The following is a 14,652-nucleotide window of genomic DNA, read 5'->3' as shown; positions in this document are numbered from 1 at the left end:
TCTGAGTAGAACAAGATGGTTGTGAATGTGTTAAGAATAACAAGGAGTAGTATATAAAACTATATGCAAGTTAGGTAATATAAGTAGGTGTGAATGTATGTTTAATCAGAAGTTATTGTAGGGATTAGGTATAAAGTGAAAGTATATAGATCATCACGAACCACACTCCATACCAGTAAGTGGCGGTCATGCTACTAAAAGTTTGTTGCCCACCGCCAATAAAAACCAAGAAGAAGAAGAGGAGTTTTCTTAAGGGGACTGAGGACCAGTACTTATCTTCTCAACACGCACCGGGACTATAAAGGCAGGTTCAGCAAAAAAGAGAGCTTTTGTTATGTGGGATTAAGACCAAGATTGGCAACAAACATAAAAGCAAGTGGTGCCAAATATCAAGAGTGATGCTGTGGACCAGTTTTTAAGTCCAAAACCCTGATAACCTGCTACACGCAAAAAATGGAAATCTACAGGTGCTGGTCATAAAATTAGAATATCATGAAAAAGTAGATTGATTTCAGTAATTCCATTTAAAAAGTGAAACTTGTATATTATATTCATACATTACATACAAACTCATATATTTCAGATGTTTATTTTGTTTAATTTTGATGATTACAAATGACAACAAATGAAAATCTCAAATTCATCATATCAGAAAATTAGAATATTGTGAAAAGGTTCAAAATTGATGGCCCCTGGTGCCACACTCTAATCAGCTAATTAACTCAAACCACCTGCAAAAGCCTTTAAATGGTCTTTCAGTCTAGTTCTATAGGCTACACAATCATGGGGAAGACTGCTGACTTGACAGTTGTCCAAAAGACGACCATCGACACCTTGCACAAGGAGGGCAAGACACAAAAGGTCATCGCTAAAGAGGCTGGCTGTTCACAGAGCTCAGTGTCCAAGCACATTAATAGAGAGGCGAAGGGAAGGAAAAGATGTGGTCGAAAAAAGTGTACAAGCAAGAGAGATAACCGCACCCTGGAGAGGATTGTGAAACAAAACCCATTCAAAAATGTGGGGGAGATTCACAAAGAGTGGACTGCAGCTGGAGTGAGTGCTTCAAGAACCACCACACACAGACGTATGAAAGACATGGGTTTCTGCTGTCGCATTCCTTGTGTCAAGCCACTCTTGAACCACAGACAGTGTCAGAAGCGTCTTGCCTGGGCTAAAGAGAAACAGGACTGGACTGCTGGTGAGTGGTCCAAAGTCATGTTCTCTGATGAAAGTAAATTTTGCATTTCCTTTGGAAATCAAGGTCCCAGAGTCTGGAGGAAAAGAAGAGAGGCACTTCATCCACGTTGCTTGAAGTCCAGTGTAAAGTTTCCACAGTCAGTGATGGTTTGGGGTGCCATGTCATCTGCTGGTGTTGGTCCATTGTGTTTTCTGAGGTCCAGGGTCAACGCAGCCACATACCAGGAAGTTTTAGAGCACTTCATGCTTCCTGCAGCTGACCAACTTTTTGGAGATGCAGATTTCATTTTCCAACAGGACTTGGCACCTGCACACAGTGCCAAAGCTACCAGTACCTGGTTGAAGGACCATGGTATCCCTGTTCTTAATTGGCCAGCAAACTCTCCTGACCTTAACCCCATAGAAAATCTATGGGGTATTGTGAAGAAGAAGATGCAATACACCAGACCCAACAATTCAGAAGAGCTAAAAGCCACTATTAGAGCAACCTGGGCTATCATAACACCTGAGCAGTGCCACAGACTGATCGACTCCATGCCACGCCGCATTGCTGCAGTAATACAGGCCAAAGGAGGCCCAACTAAATACTGAGTGCTGTACATGCTCATACTTTTCATGTTCATACTTTTCAGTTGGCCAACATTTCTATAAATCCTTTGTTTTTATTGGTCTTCAGTAATATTCTAATTTTCTGATATGATGAATTTGAGATTTTCATTTGTTGTCATTTGTAATCATCAAAATTAAACAAAATAAACATCTGAAATATATGAGTTTGTATGTAATGTATGAATATAATATACAAGTTTCACTTTTTAAATGGAATTACTGAAATCAATCTACTTTTTCATGATATTCTAATTTTATGACCAGCACCTGTAAATGAGTATTTTTTGCTTAAATTAAGTGCATTTTTTCTTGAATTGGGGAGGTAATTGATATACTTTGCCAATGGAACAAGACAATTTACATTTAAAATAAGAAAAAAAAAATTGCTTTGTCTTATTTCAAGTGCATAGTATATAATTCTCTTGTTTTAGGAGTAAAAATACTAATTCCATTGGCAAATCATCTTATTTATCTACTCAAATTAAGGGCAAGTACACTCAATTTAACAATTTTTTTACTTAATTCTAAATGGTTTTTGCAGTGTATAAGGTATCGCCATATTAAGTGTTAAGAGATTCTAGATTAAAATCTCTGTTTAGTTTCAGATGGATGCCAGTTAAAGCAATGGGTTCCTGTTGGGTCTGTTTGACCTGATCAGAAGCAAAATGATTCCTCAGATCTAAATCCTGCAGAAAACCAGGGGACTGATCTGAAAAATGCAGGGAACCATCCAGGTCAGAAGTTATGATGCAGCAATTAATCCAAAAGACCCCACGATACTTAAACTCCTCAACTAGGGGCAGCACATACTCCCCCACCTGGAGCAAGGAAACCTCTAAATCCTGCAGGACAGCGGCCCTCCATGACAGACTTTGGGGATGCCTGCTGCACTGCAAAAACGATCTAGAAATAAGTACAAATTTCATAAATTAAGTATAATCGCCCTTAATTTGAGTAGGTTAATTAGATAGTTTGCCAATTGAATGAGTATTTATATTATAGCAATATAATTAGATAAAATGCACTTGAAATTAGACAATCCAATTGTGTTTTTTCTTATTTTAAATGTAAATTGTCTTGTTCCATTAGCAAAATGTCTCTTTTACCTCCTTAATCCAAGAACAAATGCACTTATTTTTAGAAAAAAATGACTTGAGATTTCGACTTTTTTCCCCAGTGTTGGGTTAAGGAGGCTGAGAGATAGCTGGAGAATAACAATAACCTAACTTTATTTCATACGTTTTTCTTTTTTTATTCTAAAGACCCAAAATCTTATAAAAATAAAAGTCACAGAATCAATAAAGGAAAAAAAAAAAAAAAACCCTGAAACATATTTCTTTTAATTTAATTCAAAATAAATACTAACACGGCAGCGCAAGTCCACTACCGGGTTCTTGCCCTAAAGTTTTGGTAAGAAAACAAAGAAGCAAATGATCCCAAAATAAGAACCAAAAAGAATAAAGAGACTTCAGTTAATTCATCATCACCTTTCAGAGACTTTCAAGAGGTGCCTGTTTTTCTTCATTTTTTTTCTTTTTTACAACATACAAGATAACACTGTGTAGAATGACAAATATAAATAAAACAAACACTACGGTACACAAACTGGGAAAGAAGGGAGCGAGGATCGGTGAGTTGCAACAACCTGATCAAACCACCGTTGTTAAAAAAAAAACAAAACAAAACGGAAAACAAAAAGCCAGCCATGGTCCCACTTTCAGCATCTTTAGACGGTGAAAGAAAACGGAAGCTGACAGTTCAGTGCAGACTCCATGGGTACAGTGATGTCCTCCAAGGGTTCAGGAGCCCGGGAAGGCGGTGGGGCTCGTCTCCATGGAAACCCCCTCCAGGTGTGACAGGAAGTAAATTCATTTGTAAAAATTAGTGGTTAAACACTGTTCTTAAATAATAAGTAAATTCTAAATGTATTTTTTTTCAGTCGTTGCATTTTTCACCTTGTCTGAATGAACAGAAAAATAAAAAAGATAAAGGGAAAAAAAAGCCATTGCATATGTACATCAAGAAGTTTGGAGACATTTTTTCTGGCAGTCATCACAGTCTTGGTGTTTGAGTGTCTCGCGGCTCAGTTTTTCTTGTTATACGTGATTCATTGAAACAGATTTGTACATGTGTGTAAATAAACCTCTTATAATACTGACAGCACAGATGGACCAGGACCCCCCCCCCCCCCTGTTGTTTCCTAATGCATCCGTATGATAAACTTTACTTTCTTTACACCTTTGATTTCTATTAACATGTGTATATACGTCTCCTCTTGGTTAAAACTGAAAACTAATGTGGTCGGCTCAGAGTTCCTGCAGAAAACCAAAGCTTGCAGATGCTTTCGACATCCCTGCTCCTTTGAATCACTTCCTTTATGGGCGTTGCAGGAACCCTGATCATACTGGCAGTATTCTCCACGGATAGATCGGATGTGGTGTTTTTAGAGTCAATTAAGACATGGAAAACCTGTTAGCAAACATAAAGGTGGAAACTATTTTCAAATTAACCACCTTTTAGTGCAACGGGATAAATAGCCGGGATCAATTGCTAACCCTCTAATGCTTCCTTCTATTCATCCCACAGATCCTCTTAGATTCTTTTCTAGCGGCCGAAAAGGAAAGAAGTAAAATTTCAGTTTAAATTTCTGGGTTGATGTAGATCTTTTTTTTTGCTGCTGACAGAACCGATGGTGACTCATGTTTTACTAACCGTAAGAGCTGGCTTTAATGATGCCTCCAGCTTATGGAGGAGAAACCCACAGCATCACAGATCCTCTACTGTACTTAACTGTATTGTTCTCCCAGGTATTTGTGGACCGATTCATATCAAACACTCCTGCAGTGTTTTTTGCTGAAAAGCCACGAGGATGCTTTCTAAGAGTCGTCATGGAGACACAGACCTCAAGCTGCATGTGGCTCCTTATCCAGTAGCCAAAAGAAACTTGACTTCTTGTTTCGACATAGTGATGCCAAAAGGAAAAAGTCCTGAAGAACAAATGAGGAGTTCCACGAGACTGACTAACCTAAACGCAACAAAAAGTTGCCAGTAATTGTTTGAACTGGGATCCCAGGCTTACATGGGATCCCCCCCACAAGAATTAGCAGATAAAAAGTTAGATTTCTTAAATTCTTCATTTAGCGTTATAATAGAGCCAATAATTTAGTGAACGTGTGTAGTTGGTTAGCATCAAACGATTCAGGAAAAAACTCAATTCTACTGTCTGCACTAGAAAACTTACGGAGCTCATAAAGGGACATGGAGGGAAAAAATAAAGTTTTGCGAGATCCTGCAAAACTTTTGCGAGATCCCGCAAAAAATAAACTATTGCGGGATCTCGCAAAAGTTTATTTTTTGCGAGACCCTGCAATACTTTTGCGAGATCTCACAAAAAATAAACTATTGCGGGATCTCGCAAAATTATTGCGGGATCTCGCAAAATTATTGCGGGATCTCGCAAAAGTATTGCCGGATCCCGCAAAAGTACTGCGGGATCTCGCAAAATTATTGCGGGATCTCGCAAAAGTATTGTGGGATCTCGCAAAAGTTCTTTTTTCTCCCTCCATGTCCCTTTAGGGCCTCCGTAAAAACTAATCCTTCATCGAGCGGCTGTTATTTTTTTCTTAGATTAAGTCTCTACATGAAAATCAATAGAAAATGTTATAAAACAGTGCTGTTGTATTTTAGCAGAGGTGATAATAGTTGATTTTATTGGTTAAAATAAGGCCTGTTGGATTTTACCAACATTTCTGTTTTATTTTTTGTGGAACTGTGGAAATTTAACTAAAGTTTCACTCTTGGCACAAAATCTGATTCCGGATCCTCGAGGAAGCACAGCTAATTTATTATTTCTTGTCAGATTAACTTCTCAGCTCAGACCACATATCCAGGCATGATTAGAGGAACGTAAGCCAATCAGAGGAAGGAAAAACGATCAGATTTTAACCAATTAAATCCAGGGATAGTTGACGAGACCACAGAACAACCTGAACAACCTGGCAGGGTTTGGGACGTCTCACAAAGACACACAGGAGTGAAACCATCAGAGGTCTCTGTGCAAACTGCTGAGCTCCCCCTGCTGGTGAGCCTGGAACCCTGCACCCAAAAACACCAAATCTGATTTATCCTGGAGTTAACCACCAACGCCAGTCTGACCTGAGGCAGGAAATGCCTCTGTTTGTAGTGTTAGCGTATGCTATGACAGCGTCTGTTTGCCACATACATACATACATACAGCTCAGGCATACTTTAAACTAGGATTCCCTGTGGGAACAGTTATTCCCCTTGTCTTAGAGCAAAGACGAGCAAACAGAAGAGGAGGAGTGCGAAGCAGAGATAGAGTGTGGCTGTGGAAAGCTGGAGCGCTTAGCTGAGTCTGAACCTGCTTGTGCTCTGTAGCGCCTGAGTGAGCTGTGCGGCAGTTTAGTGTTTCAGAAAAAGGAACCATAAAGTCGATCTGATACGGTAAAACAGTAGCGACGCTGCAGCCATGAAGGAAACGGTACAGACTCATTTCTTATTTCTCAGCTGATTTTCTTTGCCATGGCATTAGGAAGGTGTGCCACCATGACAAAACAAACAGATGTTTTTGTTTTCCTTTTGAAATGAGTGAACCTGGAGCCATGCGCTTATCCCCAAATAAAGGGCGACAACCCTCCCCCCTCCGGACCCAAAATCCGGCTGCCCTCTCCCGAAAGAAAAAAAACTAAACAAACAGACAACAGCAAAACCACCCTGTCTGCATGATACAAAACATCTGCACACGTAAGGCAACATTTTTGGTTTTTTGTTCCCTAAAACGGCTCTTCGAAACCAAGTGCAAAAAACATCAAAAAAAAAAAAAAAAAAAAAAAAATGGGCAGAAACGACAAACATAAAGATCATCGCAAAGATCATGGGTTCAACAACTTAATACTGGTGGAGAGAGAAAATAAAAAATAAATAACAAAAACATTGCCTTCTGCAGTAAATAGCGCTGAAGATGTAGGAGACTTTTTTTTTTTTTTTTTTTTAGTGTGGGGAGACCAGCTTGAGTCTATCCCACTGTGCAAAAACCTCTTTTAAAGTCCCTAAAAAGACTTCTCCCCCGCTGTGACGAGGCAGACGAGGAGAAAGAGGGGAGACTGGTATTTTCTTTTTCCTAGAATGGCTACGTGTTTTCCTCAAAATGGCCACGAATGGGGACGACGGTGGCTGACTGGGACCGAGCGCTCACTCCCGCCCGCTGGCTGAGTAGGAGAACTGTGGGAAATGAGGCCGTCGTTCGTTGTCTGCTGCGTCCATCCCGTCCTCGTCATCTGAAAGCACAGGAGGCATGAGCCGCTTCATCCCAGTTAAACATGCTACTGCATAAACTTGTTCTCAGAACTTTCTGACCCACATGTATTACAGTGCTGTAAAAGTGAATGCACTAAAAATTGAATTGAGCAGGTAAGTGAGAGACTTTGCCAATGGACATATACCCCATTTACACTACCCTTGAGTAAAAGTGAAAGCAAATTCAATACTTTTTCCTTTTTTGTTGCATTTACTCACAATTTTCCACAAAATCTACATCATCGACTCAACGCTTGTCCCACTTATTTATCGACAATAGAAGTTAGATCTGTTAGGAAGTCGTTTCTGATGTGAAAGCTCTTTTTGTCATGTTGCGGTACGCCTAAAACAGCCTTAAGGCAAAGTTCTCATGTGAATGAATGGACAACAGAAATCGCAAGGATTTTATATAAAAGAGAAAACAAAAAAGTGCTCAACTGTCCCTTCAAATGTTCTCGCAATAAAAGTCGAGTTTCTTTGTCGAAGGCAAAAATGACTAAAGAGCTCACCGTGTTTGGTGTGATGATCCGTGAGTGTCTCTCACTTGTAAAAAACATGTATAAGCATTTGTTTTCTATCACAGTATTATTGTACAGTCCAGCTTGTATAATTTACAGGTAAAGCATGCATTTTAAACTTTTTTTAAATCCAAACGATAAACTGTGTACATATATACAGAAATGTAGACAGTAATTAGGTTTGCAGTTAAACTCTAATAGCATGATAGGTAGTGGGGTTTAGTAAGTATGTACAGGCTGTATGATGAATCTTTGAGGGGAAACACTTGAAAAATCACCTGATATTAGACTTTGTGCTAAAGATAAGCTCTGCAATGCATTTTTTGTGCCTTTTATATCAATGTATGTAATCTAGACAATCTTGAAAAAGCTTGTGTACAACCAAAATGAAAATAAAACGGTTCTGGAGCAAATGGATTTGTTGATGTCAGTTTTTTTAAAGTCACTTATATTAATAAAAGGATCTTTAGATTTCAGAATGTGATTCTACAAAAATAAAAACACCAGCAATTGGCAGGTACATTCACTTTACCCCATTTACACTACCCTGGAAAAACTGTGTCGAGACCGGTCCGAGCTCAGTAACTGAGATAACTTATCGTGTGTAAATGGAAAGCAAACTGAACTGAACCGAGCTAGACGCAACCAAACCGAGCTAACTGCAGACCAGTTCCAGAGGTGGGCTTTTTTTTTCCCTGGCTCGGTTCTCTGATAACAAGAGCGCATGAGCAGAACACGTCATCTCCGTCTGGCTGCACATCGCGATTCACACTCCATTCCAGTAGTTGGCGGTAACGCCCCTCCAGAAGTTGCTTGCCAACCAACACAAAACAGAACAAGAACAACAACTGCCCACCTTGGTTGTAACGGGTGGTTATTTGAGTCACTGTTGCCCTTCTATCAGCTCGAACCAGTCTGGCCATTCTCCTCTGACCTCTGGCATCAACAAGGCATTGACTATAGGTTTGCTGATCTGATAGAACACCGGCTCCTGAGAGGGAACATCTATTAAACGTGTGTGAAAGCGTGTTCAAGCCCATTTCTCCTCATGCACGCTGTTTAAAAGCGGCTGTTTGTGTCCCTCATACAAGCTGACTTTCCAAAAGAAGATTTGCAATTTTTCCACAATGTTAGACTCCCCAGCTGTAAGTGGAAAAGGGGACGAGCACGTAGGACGGCCTTTCGTAAACATATCAACAGACTGACTTACAAATAGGAGGACCGCTTATTTAGATGATCCACCCAGAAAAAGAACATCCTGCACTTTACCTTTAAAGGTTAAGATTAGTGCTGTCAAAATTATCGCGTTATTAACGCGTTAACGCGAGGCCATTTTAACGGCGATAATTTTTTTAACGTGAGATTAACGCTATGTGGTTTTATGGTACAATTTTCCAAGTACATCCCGCTGCAGCCTGCGGGAAGGCGGGGCTATTTTCCCCCAGTCTATGCATTTCTCATAGGCTTCAAGAGCGGAGCTCCTCAAGGGAAAAAGACGCTCATACACTGGGTAGCGCTAGTGCCTTTTCTTTAAGCCCCACCACTAACAAACAAGTTGAGTGTCTGGTAACTAGTAGCAACCTGAAATACGCTGAGAAAACAGATTACTGAGGTGAAATGGAATCTCGTAGCAGCACTCTTGCCGTCTGTGTACGCAACAGGTCGTGTGTGTCTGTGTGTGGGTGAGTGGGTGTGTGTGTGTTCTCATTTTTGTTAAGAGGCTGAAAAGTAACTTTCTAGAGCATAGACTACCTCCATCTAGTGATGTCGGTCTATTGATTTTGATGTATTGATTGAAAATTGTTCATTATTACCTTGGTTAATTAACATCTAATGTTAACTCTACTACATTTTATAGCAGTAGGGTAAAATGCTTGTCTTTGTTCAAAAGACTGTATTAACTGTAAAGACTGTCATTTACATCAGCCTGTTTTCAGGGCCTTTTTTTTTGGCTACATATTTGTTATTTTTTGCTACATGCCTCCCCATCTTCTTGCCATATGTTTCTATGGCATAAATCAGTATCTGTGACCTGTTTTCATTTAAAAAAAAGAACATTGGCACAAACCTAGCCTGTATGTATTTTTTTGTATGTCATCGAGAGTATTTAAATGATTTTCAATCAGGAAAAAAATGTGCGATTAAAATGCGATTAATCGCGAGTTAACTCAGGCATTGATGCGATTAATCGCGATTAAAAAATTTTATCGATTGACAGCACTAGTTAAGATACTGCAGAAACCCCACATTCATATCTTCAGGTAACACAGAGTACATGTCAGACTTAATAATACTACTTCTGTGATAGTTTCAAGGTGTTGCTTCATTGTATATCTCCTACCATGTCTTTCGGTTGTGCTGTTCTTTTTTCATCTCGTTGCAGGTGATGAAGCAGACTGAAAATGTTTTGTCATTGTCTCCTTTCTATCTCTTCTTTCTTTCATCTTTTTTTTTTCTTTTTTCCTTTTTTCACTTCTGTTTTTCTGCTCTATTTACATTGCAGTGTCCATATAAACTAAAACTCCCTGCATAATTATAATAAAGCAATTTATATGCATGAAACAAGTGGAGCAATATGGCAATTGCCATACCGCTACACTTGTGAAAGTAAAATCTGTTGGGCTCTTTTTGGCATCAAGACAATTATTCTTATTGCCACATTGCCAGACAGGACACTGTAAAAAAAAAAAAGATACCTTCTAGTTGTCTAAAAGTCTAAAAAATGATTTGAGTAGGAACGTTGGAGGCTCATACTGATAGCTGCAGAAACTCTGACTCTCTGCTTATGGTCCCTGATCCAATCAACCCTCTGTTAGCAGACGGGTTTTCTCACTTCCAGCCGCATGGTTCTGATGGACCCGACGCCATTACAACGGAAAATGCAGCAGAACATTAAATTACAGGCCGTGTTCAGCACTAAACAAGGGAGGTGCAACAGGCAGGTTGGTTAGCAAAGCTGGAAGGATCGACTGGACCAACCATATTATTATAAATCACAACTAGCAAATAACTAAGGTATATTAATCAAATATTAACAAAATAAATATTTTTTTTTAATATAGGATAAAGAATATTTTAATAATTTAATTAATTTGAAGCATTTATCCCAAGTTACTTTGACATTTGCTCAGATATCGTCCCAGGTGATGAACTTTTTGCTTTCCGTACCTGCTCCAGTCACAGTTGATTTCATAATAAATCTTCTGCTTGTGTGACATGTTTAGATTTTAGCACAAATATTATATAGTTGAGGCTCTACAGTAGGATTGTGATTTTATTGATCCCCACTGCTCCGCCTGCCTGATTCTGTTGGAGCGGCTAGAACAGGGTTCCTACAGCATAAGGCAAGTTAAATTCAAGACTTTTTAAGACTTTTTAATGCCACTTGAAATAAAAATTTAAGACCAAATTCACAAGAAACAAGAAAAACGCGCTTGCAACAACTTAACCCAAAGGTTTATTTTAACATAAACCACTGCACTAATGTTTCACATTTTGAAAAGCTTCCCATACAGGAAGAAAGCTAAAAACACACAAATGACAGATATATTTTAACAATTATTTAACTGAATTCACAAACTTTGTTTTAGCAGGGAACAAAACAAATCAGTTTTAAAGCCCCAACATAACCAGTGCTAAGTCTTTTTTGCTGCTATTTTTCTTTGTATGGTTTTCTTAGTATGTTTGATTTGGTGATAAGTGGAGGCGTTGCAGGGACAAGGGTGGAAAAAAACTGAGAAATAGCGGCTGTTTCTCTGTAACTCCATTTTGACGCTTTGTGTTTCGTGCTTCGCATGTGCGACTCCACTGCCTTAATTCCAATCGTTCTGAGCTTGAATGACTTCTTGCACTAAATCCACTGAGCCTCATGTATGTTCCCTGGTTTTAGCCATGGAGAAAACTCTTGGCTGGAGACAATTTTGGTTACATTTACACTTGCTCATATTTTCCAGACAAAAAGTTAATGGTGCATCTCCCAAATGTCCCGGCCGCAACAACGCTTTATTGATTCCGCTATCGGGACGGAACCAATAAATAGCGAGCCATTATTATTTTTTTAAATAAAAAAAAGGTAAATTTTAATGTTTTATTTAGATTACAAAAATAAATCATAATAAAAATAATCCTATTTATGATGTTTTAAAAACTAAGACCTACGAAAGACTGATTTAAGACATTTTAATACCAATTAAGGGCTTAGTTTTATTTTGAAGAATTCAATGCCTTTTAAGACTTTTTAAGGACCCGCGGGAACCCTGTAGAAAATCAGTTTAATGTTTCCTATTGGAACGGTCCTAATTAACGCTTCATCTGTTCAATTCAATTCAGCTCATTTCTATAGCTCCAATTCACAACACCTCATGTCAAGGCACTTTACAGTTCACCAGATCATCCAGTCAAATTGATTCAAAGTTTTGGATCTAATTTCACACCACAGGGATATTTTCTAAAAGATTGCTTGGCTTTTTTAGAGGAAGGCGGGTTGAACTGTGAACGAACAGTCTGGTAAAAAGCTCACATTTCTCTGGTGGAGTGATGGTGATGGTCTGTGCCGTGAACTCTTCATCAAAGTAGCGCGTGTCTGTCTCTGAGGAGACCTGCGGCTGGAAGGGCGGGACCAGCTGAAACAGAAAGGAAACGGCTGAAGAGTCATTTTGGCTTGAAGTGATGCTTCTGTGAAGGAAAATCTATCTATGGACTTTTTTCTTATTCATTACAGAGACTTATTGCGACTATTTGCATAAAAAAGGTTAAGAAATTCCTTTAAGCTTTTTTTTTTTAAATCATGATAATCATCAACCTGATGTACAGAACACTCAGAAAAAGATGAGTAAAGAAAATGCTTAAAAAAAAAAAGGAAAAGGATTAGATCATCTTGGTTCCTTTCACATCTATTTTAGTCTCCAGTCAGACTAATTTTGGGAAATAAGGTAACCGTAATTCCAAGAATAGCACTGAAGAATTTCATAAGCGCCTCTCAAGTTAAGATGACGTTCGGCGGATGAACGCTGCGCTCACCTTCTTGTCGTACACGTCCTGCCAATCGACTGTGCCGAAGAAGCTGTGCCTCATTATCTCCTTTGCGTCATCCGGCCCGCCGCCCAGCCTGTCAGCAAACAAGGAGAAGAAGAAAATCTCCACATCAGACATCAGATGTTTTCTTCTATCCACCGCTGGAACCTGCTGCTGATCCCAGAATAGCTTCAGGGTGAGCCGGTTCCTTTCTGTGGAGCTGCAGACGACATATTTTCTTCCTCTGGGACACAGAGGTCTCATGGATTATTACAGAACCACAGTTATAGAGTGAAGGTGGAAATGAATGGAAGCAGATCAACCCTGCTGGTTTCAGCTACACCAGAATTAACTGGGTAAAGCCTTTTTTTGCATCGGTAATTAAAACACAATGTCGGCAGTGTCTTCCCAGTGGGTTGTTGTGAGTGGGTACCGTTTGTTGGGGTCTTTGATCAGCAGCCCTGACAGCAGTGACTTGGCATCAGCAGACAGGGTCCGTGGGAACTTGATCTCTTCCATCAGGATGAGTTCAAACAGCTTCTCGTGGTCCTGGTTGTAGAACGGAAGTCGGCCGCACATCATCTCGTACGTCACTACACCCAAACCCCACCAGTCCACCGCTCGCCCGTAGTCATTGTCCTCCAGAACCTGATGGGAAAGAACTACGTTAACTCATAGATTAACTTGGGAGCCGTCTTCTAACCTGGAAACAAAGTCCAGTTGATTTTTTTTTTTTATTATTTGGAAAAACGTTGGAAAGAAATTCAGTATCAAAGTGGCAGATAAACATTTTTAAAGGGTGACACCATTTTCTGATGATGACTCTCCTCTCATAACCTGACTCCGCCAGATGGATTTGCTCCGCATATCCATCTGGAAACCTTCAGTTGAAGTAATTTTGGGAAGGGGCGAAAATACTGGTTAGCTGATTGGCCTAAGTTGGTGATAGACGGGCCAAATAAACCAATCAGATCAACAAAGCATATGACGTACTAACAGAGCGACGACGAAGAGGAGCCAACTGACAGATCGAACTCTTGCCGAAACCAGTCGGGAGAAGAGCAAAAACATCTTTTCCTCTGAGAAAAGCCTCCAGAGCAGTGTTTTGCTCTTCTTTCAGTGAAGAAATACTCTGTAATTCCCATAAAACTTGCTCGATAGCCACGCTAACGCTAGTTTCATCGGCTGAAGCCACCATGTTCTTTAGACTGAACTGTCGCGCTTCTCGTTGCGTCACACCTCAACCCGCCTCAAAGCCAACGCTGATTGGACGTTCGTTTGGTGAACGGCTCCAAATTTTCTTCAACGGAGAGTCTACAGACTGATCTGCGAGTGAAATCTTGAAAGCTCGGGAGATCAGGATGGTCTCACAAGGTTACTCCTCTCACGCATATTACTTGGTCTTTAATCTATATCTGATACCCATCATTCACAACGACTGAGGGGAAAGCTAATCCGATCTCTGCTTCTCTTTTTCCTATCTTAGCTAGCATTCAGAATCTCACATTTAACTTTCGCTTTAACTTTTCTTCTACATTATCCATTTGCTCCTGCTTTAAAGCAGTCAAAAGGCTCTAATCTTAGGGACGGAGGCCTAATGCTAGACACAAATCATAAAGGACTACTTGTCAAAAAAAAAACAGCAGATAAACAAAAAAAAACAGTCCTACAAAGAGTAGAAGTTATGCATCTTTTAAGTTTGTTTTCAAGGAATCAATAGTGGAGAAATCTACTGTTCTCCCAGTGTTGATAATCTATCTGCAATGATCAACAGTGAAATAATACTTGTGGAGAAATCACGGCGGATAAAGCGTTGCATTTCCCAATCCCCACAGGGAGGTGGGTAATGCACCGCTACTACTGAACTCTACTGAGATATTGGTTTTCCTTTCATGTGAGGGAAAGCCTTGAAAGATATGCTAGGACCAGGCAAGTTATGTTAGAGAAAATGAAATACAGAAGACCCAAAACCAGACATCTTTCATTACAACGTTACATT

General features: G+C 39.6%; 1 protein-coding gene across 1 annotated transcript in view; it reads right to left on the bottom strand.

The window, feature by feature from the left end:
- Nucleotides 1-5,334: 5,334 nt before the first annotated feature.
- akt3b (v-akt murine thymoma viral oncogene homolog 3b) overlaps nucleotides 5,335-14,652 on the bottom strand; it is a 43,190-nt gene continuing 33,872 nt past the window's right edge. Inside the window, exons 11-14 of the mRNA XM_038278000.1 lie at nucleotides 13,087-13,301; nucleotides 12,660-12,747; nucleotides 12,160-12,262; nucleotides 5,335-7,103 (exon numbers count right to left, since the gene is read on the bottom strand). Coding sequence (XP_038133928.1) covers nucleotides 7,018-7,103; nucleotides 12,160-12,262; nucleotides 12,660-12,747; nucleotides 13,087-13,301 — 492 coding nt within the window. The 3' untranslated portion in view covers nucleotides 5,335-7,017. The remainder of the gene's footprint in view (nucleotides 7,104-12,159; nucleotides 12,263-12,659; nucleotides 12,748-13,086; nucleotides 13,302-14,652) is intronic.

The sequence above is a fragment of the Cyprinodon tularosa genome, unplaced genomic scaffold (genome assembly GCF_016077235.1).
Source record: "Cyprinodon tularosa strain WSP-4 unplaced genomic scaffold, ASM1607723v1 ctg137, whole genome shotgun sequence".
Taxonomy (NCBI): domain Eukaryota; kingdom Metazoa; phylum Chordata; class Actinopteri; order Cyprinodontiformes; family Cyprinodontidae; genus Cyprinodon; species Cyprinodon tularosa.
The sequence above is the reverse complement of the archived record's forward strand: the minus strand, read 5'-3'. Positions and strand labels throughout refer to the sequence as shown.